Genomic DNA, 8,015 nt, shown 5'->3' with positions numbered 1-8,015 from the left:
TCCCAAATCCGCTTTCCCCCTCGTCCACCATCCTCTCCATCCCCAACTCCTCTCCGGGTCTGCCGTGACTCTCCTACCTTCTTCGCCTAGGCAGAGCCCCAGAGGCTGGAAGCAGAGTCCTGGTCCTGGAGATTAGTTTTAGGACTTCCCAAAAAAAAAAAAAAAAAAAAAAAAAAATTGTTCGGCCAGGGGAGACTGGACCCCCCTTCCTCCCCCCTCTTCGTCGGTCCCTCCCACGTCCCCTAGAGCCCTCCCACATTCCGCTTTCTCCCTCCATTCCAGCCAGGCCAGTTCCCTCCTCTAAACCTTCCCCTCCCCCGTGGAGCTGGCTGCAGCCGTCCCCCTGCCCGCCCTTCTCCTGGCTCAATGAAGCTTTCTTTTCCCCGCAGGTTAGAGGCCAGGCAGCCGCGGTCAGGATGCTGGACTTGCAAACGGTTTTGGGATTGGCCCCCGTGGCGGCGGGAAACTTTCCAGCCCCCCAGCCGTTCCTCCACAACCCCAGCTAGGCAAAGTATCAACAGTCCAGTTAAACTCCAGGGCTGGGCCATGGGAGCAGGTCCCACAAGGGGAACTAATGTCCCGTCCAGAGGGCCCCCTTGGTCATTATGGTGCTCCCGGGGTGTCTGCGGATGATGTCACGGCCTTCACTCCGATGTCACGTTAAGCATATGACGTCACTCTCAGCCCCCACCTCCCAGGCACCAGGGCCCTCTGGTTGTCAATCACGGCTTCCCTGAATGGCACCACTGTGCAACGGTAGGATAAAGGCCCCAGTCCGCTTATCTGGGGACCCTGACTTCTTCCTGCTGGCTCCTCTTCCTCCATTCTCCCATCATCGCCGCAGGGGCCGGGGAGGGGCGGGCACCCTGCAGCCCCGCCCCGCCCCGCCCCGCCCCCTGCCCCTGGGGCCAGGAAGCGCGGAAGGAACCGCCGGGACCATGGAAGGGGCTGTGATGGAGGGTCCGCTCTTTCTGCAGAGTCAGCGCTTTGGGACCAAGGTAGTGTGTGTATGTCTGTGTGTGTGTGCCGTGGGAGACGGCGAAACCCCTCTGGACTGGAAGTGGGTGAAAGTATCCAGAAAGAGGAGAGGGGCCGGAAGCAGGTCGAAACGCCGCGCGGGCAACTGCAGAGCCCCTTGAAGCCCCAGGCTGTACCCTCCTTGGTGCGGAGTTGGGATGGCATTATCTTTGGGAAAGTGTCCCTGCCTGGGAAGCCCCAGACTCAGATCGGCCTGCGTGGGTCTCTCTTTCCCCGCGGGGCTCGTGCTGCCCCGCACTCCCGCGTCTTTCGTCTTTTTTCCCCAGAGGTGGAGGAAAACCTGGGCTGTGCTCTACCCAGCTAGCCCCCACGGCGTAGCGCGGCTGGAGTTCTTTGACCACAAGGGGTCGAGCACTGGAGGGGGTCGAGGCGGTTCTCGCCGTCTGGACTGTAAGATGATCCGCCTGGCTGAGTGTGTGAGCGTGGCCCCTGTGTCTTTGGAGAGTCCCCCCGAGCCCGGCGCCACTGCCTTCCGCCTGGACACCGCGCAGCGCTCGCACCTGCTGGCGGCGGACGCCCCGTCCAGCGCCGCCTGGGTGCAGACTTTATGCAGAAATGCCTTTCCGGTGAGGGGATGGGGCTGAGAGACCCTGGGCCTAAGGGACACTGCGAGAATGGGGGCTATAACCGCGGCGCTGAACCTCCTGCACCCACTCCAGACCTAATGGAATTATATATTCCTCGATGTTCCTTTTTTTTTTCCGCAGAAGGGTAGCTGGGCTTTGGCGCAGACGGAGAACCCGCCTAAGCTTTCTGCCCTGGAGATGCTGGAGAATTCGCTGTACAGCCCCACCTGGGAAGGTAGATGCTTGGCATGAATGGAGTCGGGAGATGTGCTGTCGTGGAGCTAGTGATTGGAGTCTGCCGAGCCCCTAACCTGCACCAGCGCTCCTTCCCCTTTCTATGTGTTCCTTTCAGGCTCCCAGTTCTGGGTAACCACGCAGAGGACTGAGGCTTCTGAACGCTGCGGCCTGCAAGGCTCCTACATACTGAGGGTGGAGGCTGAGAAGCTGACCCTCCTGACTTTGGGAGCCCAGAGTCAAATCCTGGAGCCGCTCCTTTTTTGGCCCTACACTCTGTTGCGACGCTATGGCCGGGACAAGGTGCAGGGGCTGTCTGGGAGGATGACTGTCGGGGGTGGGGGGTGGGGGGGGGGGGGTGGGGGGTGTAGGATGGGGGTAGGTGTAGATGACCGATTCCATTCCCAGGTGGTCTCTTCTCTGCAGATACACTAACTTGGTCAGACCTGGGACTCATCACTTATGACAGTCCTAACGTGTTTCCCTCCACACCCTCAGGTAATGTTCTCTTTTGAAGCGGGTCGCCGCTGCCCCTCTGGCCCTGGAACCTTCACCTTCCAGACTGCACAGGGAAATGACATCTTTCAGGCAGTTGAGGCTGCCATCCAGCAGCAGAAAGCCCAAGGAAAGGCGGGACAGGGGCAAGATATCCTCAGGACCGACTCCCATGAAGGGGAGGCAGAGGGAAAGGTAGCTTTGCCCCCTGTCCCTCAGGAGCCCCTGGGCAGCCCCCCAGCCCTATATGCTGAGCCTTTAGACTCCCTGCGAATCCTCCCAGGCCCTTCTCAGGACTCTCTATACTCAGACCCCCTGGGCAGCACCCCTGCTAGGGCAGGGGAGGGGGTGCATCCAAAGAAAACCCTCTATTGGGACTTGTATGGGCACGTGCAGCAGCAGTTGCTGAAGACCAAGCTGACAGACCAAGAGGACCCCATCTATGATGAACCTGAGGGCCTGGCCCCGGCCCCTCCCCGGGGCCTTTATGATCTGCCTCAGGAGCCTAAGGATGCATGGTGGTGCCAGGCTCGGGCGAAGGAGGAGGGCTATGAACTCCCCTACAACCCCGCTACAGATGACTATGCTGTACCGCCGCCTCGAAGCTCCAAGCCTGTCCCTGCTCCCAAGCCGCAGGGCTTGGTCCTTCCTGACCCTGGTACCACAGGTGGCGGTGGCAGCAAAGGTCACAGCTCAGACACAGCTCTGTACAGCCAGGTCCAGAAGAGTGGGACCGCAGGGGGTTGGGACTGTGGGCTGTCTGGAGTAGGGAATGAGGGGGCGAGGGTCAAGTCAGAGGGCTCCACTTGAGACAGCTGCTGACCGGAGCTTCCTGGAGAGGCAGCACCCGTTTTAGCCAGCAGGAACCAGAGGGTGGGAGGGGCCTAGGTTAAGACTAGGGGACCAGGGGCATCAAGGGAAGACCAGCCCCAGGAAGTCACAGGAAGAGCAGAGCAAATGATAAGGAGAGAGATAGGCTCTGGGGAGGCGGCAGCGCTAAGAAATGGATGGCTCCTGGACTAGGCCTACGGAAGGGGTCTACTGGTCAGAGTGGAGGCACTTTGGGAAGGCCAGTATGGACCCTTAGTCTTGTATTGTTCTTTGGCAGATATATTTTTTAATTTATAAAATAAATCTCATTAAAGCCAGTTTGGGTTGAAAAAATCTGTGTGTGTAAATAGACACAGTGGCAGCGTGTGCTGGAGGGTGTGGACAGATCAAGAGAAGAACCGGAAACATGTTGGGGACCAGGGAAGGAGGAAAGGGCCCCAGGGAGGGAAGTCTACGTGTGGTGGTTCAGAGCCTGGGTGGCCGCAGGCTCACCTGGGCTGGTCTCTAGCTCCGTGACCCTGGGTCAGTTGTCTGCTGTCCGCAGTCCTTAACTTTGCTCCACTGTCCTTCCACCAAGGGTGAGAATTTGGCTCCGCTTCCAAAGATTGCTTGCATTGAAGTGGATACATTTCCCAAGCACTTGGTGCCATCAAAGGCATAGGGGAGGTACTTTCTAAATGGCAGCTATTTTTTCCGTAGTTCAAGGGAGCAGACAAGAAGGGAGGCAGTGTGGGGAGAGGAGATGAGGTGGGGAGTGAGCTTCTTTCACAGTGCCCACCCCCTTCTGCTGGGCAACACAACAGCACCCTGCCCCTTCGACATAGACATATACTTGCTCACAGGGGTCTGAAGCTGAAGGGAACTGCTGTGGGTGGTTTGGGAAGGGGACTCTTCTGGACCAGGGTTCAGGTTCTAATGTCTTGATTTTTCTGGAGCTGTAAAAACTTCATCGTAATTCTTGAGTTGCAGTTTCCCAAGGGTGACCGGACCTCGTCCACCTTCTTACGCAGAGCTGCAGGAAGAAATTCTGGCCTAGGAATGCTCTGAACAATGGTAGAGGCTTACTGGGTATTTAATAATTTGTGTCAACACTATCAAATGATCCAAATGAGAAAGAAAAAATCCCTGCTGGACAAAAGACAGGCCTGGGTGTGTTGCTTTCAGCCCTGGGTTGGGCAATGGCAGCACTGGGGACGGAGGTGGGGGAGCCTGAGCTCACAGGCACAGGTTGAGAGCGGGCAGATCAGCCCTCAGGCAGCCGTCCTGTGTGGTATGGTGTGTCCGCACTGGGGACTTAGGTCTGAGAAGGATACTCTTCCTCTGAATCAGAGGGCAGGAAGGTTCCTGAGGAAGCTTTGCTGGCTGCTGACGTCTTGGGAGCTCTAGCTGGGGCTGGTACCACGGGCAGGGGGACCATTGTGGCTCGAACTCTGTTGGTCTGCAACTGTCCGGCCTGTAAAGAACAACCAGAGTCTTCTATGAAGACCGGACAGTGTCCAAGTTCCTGTCGCTGTTCCCTGCTGGACTCTGGTCCTACTTCCTTCCCAGATCTCACTCCTGGAGTGACACTCTGAAGGCCCAGGGTAGTGACTGGAGTCCTCTAGGCTGCAGCCTCGGCCTACCTTCTCCTTGCCCAGTGTCCCTTCTCTGTCAGCTTGCCTGCCAAGCCCTCATGGTGGGCTCTGCTCCTATGCATCTGGTCATTGCTTCTTCTGGAGTTTAGAAACATCCTTCAGCAGTTTTAGCTGAGACAATTTTTTTTTTTCTTCCCCAAATGCTCAGTTACAGAGAAAGCAGGAAAGTCCTCTGAGCAAAAGGAGACCTTAATACACAGACCGTGGACCGACCTCCTAGAAACACTTCATTTCCCCTGATCTCTCTGCCCTTCTTTTCAGGTCTCGCTGTAGCCCAGGATGGCCCCAGATGTCCAGCAATCCTCCTGCCTCAGCTTCCTGAGCTCTGGGATTACAGGTGTGCACCAGGGTTCTTGGCTTCTGGTTGCGAGCCTTTTCTCCAGAGCCCCATTCTGAGGCAGGGGTCCAGGTCTGGCTCCTCACCTGTCCTCTGGGGCGCTCCCCTGGCTGGTGCTGTGAAGAGTAAGTGAGCTCTTGTTAGAAAGCCTGGCACTCTAGAGGCCTTCCTTTCCCTTCCCTTAGGCAGTTCTAGTCCTGCCTCCCGGGCAGCCCTTCTTTCTTTCCAAAGAGAGGTCTGTGGTTGTAGTTCCAGTGTGGCCTGTTTTTGCTCAACAAGACAGCCAGCAGATAACATCATGGTTAGAATACCTAAGCCACAGGTGTGACAGCCTGAGCCATAGCCACCCTCCCCAACCCGCCTGGCTCCCTCAGGAGGCTGAGGCGGGCAGATGGCCAGCTCAAGATCAGGCTGGGCGGTACCGCTACATGGTGAGCCCCGTCCAGGAAAACAAAACCTTCAGCTTGGTTCTCCCCTCCACCCGTGGGGGTGTGGAGTGGGCCACTCTCTTTGTTCTGGTGCTCTTGCGGGGTGGAGATGAAGGGCTCCCTTGGACTCGGGGCACAAAGGGCATGGGGGGCAACGGGAAGGATGGGGACTAGGGCGAGGTACCTTTCTAAGGCCCCGGCTCTCCCAGCTTGTGCAGAGGCGCCCCTGAGGCTTGGCATGGGAGCTGCTCAGATGTGCATACAGGTGACTCTCAACTTGCAGGGGGTTGTAGGCGGACCCCAGCTCCAGGCTGTCTAGTGTGCTCTGAGGAGGAGGGGAAGAGACGCTTTATTCAGGAACTCAAGGTCACAGAACGCGAGATGCCCTGCAGAGACCTGAGCATGTGAGAGGCTGGGGGAGGGGGAGGACCCCAGGCTTCGGCTGAGGCTGAGATAGGTTGAGTCCCGCTGGTGTTCCGCCCGCCCGCCCACGAGAGTAGGCTGACGTCGGGCGAAGTAGATGGAACGCCTGGTGGTTAGAGACTCTGAAGCCCCTAGTTCTAACCCCAAGAAGTGTCACTGGGTTCTGAGAAAAACCAGAACTCTCCGAGAGGTACAAGGGTCCAGTGTGGAGGCTGAGGGTGGGTGTGTCTTCAGGTTACAGGCAGGGTTGAGATGCTCCAGTCCTCACTACAAGTACAGGGAGTTCCCAGCCTGAGGTGAGCCGGGCGTAGAAGGAGGCCATTGGAGCACAGCATTCCTGAGTAGCTAGGTTTTCCGGCCACAACATCCTGTGCCAGGAACCACTGGCCCTGAAGTGAGACCCGCCGAGGGAGCCATGGCACTCCTGCCCACCTCTTTGCATTGCCATGGCCGTCAAGCAGCAAGCACAATCCCAGACTCTGTCCTTTCTGCTCCTCAGCCGGCCAGCCAGCCGTGAACGTGGTTCCCACTCTGCCAGTCCAGAGCCCCTCTCCACCCCTACCCGGGAGGAAAGGCAGGATCTAGAGAGGAGGGTGGGAGAGCACAGCGGGGGAGGTGGCCTGCTGGCTTCTTTGCATTTGAGTTTCAGACTTTTACGCCTCTTCCCCAGCAGAGGCGGGAGCACAAGCATGCATATACACACTACAGGCAGTGTCACACAGAGGTGCTCAGGTGGAGCCACAGACACCTGCCATCTGTCTAGAGGCTTGGCACACACACACTAGAGCACCATAGCAAACACTTGAAGACATGAGAATCCACCCACGTCTTCATCGGCATTTTCCTTGCTGCCCATCATGTCTTTGTTCGAGGGCTCCCACCTTTGATTCCTTCCTCCCTATTGTCCCCCTCTCCTCCTGAAACCTCACTGCCTCCTCTCCAAGGCCCAGTACAGATGAGAGCAGGCTCACGACGGCTGGCGTTTGCAGACCAAGCTGAACAGATCAGATTCAGCACCTGGACCTGGACTTCCTCTCCTGCCTGCTGTCAGCTTTCCCTGCTGGCCCCTTTTCCTTTGCAGCTAGCTACTTGTTGGCACTCATTTACATCAGATTTCAGGGGTATATACGTGTGTGTGCATGCATAGGTTTATACATGTGCCCACCATTGTGGGATCTTCTCTTAAGATGGATGGCACCAATTCCCAATTATTTGGCTATGTCGAGGCCCATTTCTCTCTCAACTATCTTCACAAACCTTATTTCCCTCAAACCAGGCTCTCTTCTCAATTGATTTTCATAATCAGACCACTGACTTCCTCCCACTTCATTTTCTATCCTGGCTTTTATCTCTGGTGGCTGTAACAAACCATCTGCTCCCCATCTGTTCCCTTATGGCCCTCTTTTTCTCCCTCATCCCTTTCTCAAGCTCCCTTCTATTTGTCCCTCTGTGTGTGGTTTAAATGGGATTGACTACCACAGGCTCATATGTTCGCGTGCTTAGTCTCCAGTTGGTGACTACTTTGGAAGGATTAGGAGGTGTGGCCGTGTTGGAGGAGGTGTGTCGCTGGGAGTGGACTTTGAGGTTTCAGAAGGCCCCCCGTGTCTCTCTGCCTGAGGATCAGGATGTAGCTCTCAGCCACTGCTCCAGCGCCATGTGTCCCGCTATGTTCTCCACCATGTTGGTCATGGACTAAGCCTCTGAAACTGTAAGCAAGCCCCCAATTAAAGGATTCCTCTTATAAGAGTTGCCTTGGTCATGTGTCTCTTCACGGCACTAGAACATTAAGACACATAGGCTGCACTTGCCTCTATCATCTTTAGGCTGTCTTCAGGTGGGTCCTCAGATAGCAGGGGGAAGAAGCCAGGCAGCATCAGTTCCCTCGTGGCCACCAACTTCACCAGCAGTGTGAGAGACTGAGATGGTGTGATCACATAGAAGCTGCTGGTGGGGACACTCTGGTTGTGTCTGGGGGTCTGGGGCTCCCCTCTGGCCAACAGCAGCCAATCTCTTTTCTGCAACAAGGACA

At 56.7% G+C, this 8,015-nt stretch overlaps 2 protein-coding genes across 2 annotated transcripts in view; one reads left to right on the top strand and one right to left on the bottom strand.

Annotated features, from left to right (window-relative positions):
• Positions 1-505: 505 nt before the first annotated feature.
• On the top strand, positions 506-3,497 carry Dok1 (docking protein 1). Its single transcript, XM_036182654.1, has 5 exons — positions 506-998; positions 1,305-1,604; positions 1,746-1,839; positions 1,957-2,141; positions 2,337-3,497. Exons 1-5 carry the CDS (start codon positions 738-740, stop codon positions 3,141-3,143), a joined length of 1,647 nt encoding a protein of 548 aa, XP_036038547.1. The 5' UTR covers positions 506-737; the 3' UTR covers positions 3,144-3,497.
• A 961-nt stretch (positions 3,498-4,458) lies between these two features.
• The window catches only part of LOC118580631 (meiosis 1 associated protein), a 68,722-nt gene continuing 65,165 nt past the window's right edge, over positions 4,459-8,015 (bottom strand). The window contains exons 7-9 of the mRNA XM_036182484.1: positions 7,795-8,001; positions 5,748-5,888; positions 4,459-4,617 (exon numbers count right to left, since the gene is read on the bottom strand). Of these exons, the coding sequence (XP_036038377.1) occupies positions 4,459-4,617; positions 5,748-5,888; positions 7,795-8,001 (507 nt within the window). The remainder of the gene's footprint in view (positions 4,618-5,747; positions 5,889-7,794; positions 8,002-8,015) is intronic.

This window comes from Onychomys torridus, chromosome 3, assembly GCF_903995425.1.
Source record: "Onychomys torridus chromosome 3, mOncTor1.1, whole genome shotgun sequence".
Classification (NCBI taxonomy): Eukaryota; Metazoa; Chordata; class Mammalia; order Rodentia; family Cricetidae; genus Onychomys; species Onychomys torridus.
This window is presented reverse-complemented; position numbering and strand designations above follow the sequence as displayed.

Coding starts and splice junctions, on each gene's coding strand:
- Dok1 (XM_036182654.1), top strand. CDS start 738: ATGGCACCACTGTGCAACGGTAGGATAAAGGCCCCAGTCCGCTTATCT. Junction 999..1,304: donor GTCAGCGCTTTGGGACCAAG/GTAGTGTGTGTA, acceptor TTTTTTCCCCAG/AGGTGGAGGAAAACCTGGGC. Junction 2,142..2,336: donor GACGCTATGGCCGGGACAAG/GTGCAGGGGCTG, acceptor CCACACCCTCAG/GTAATGTTCTCTTTTGAAGC.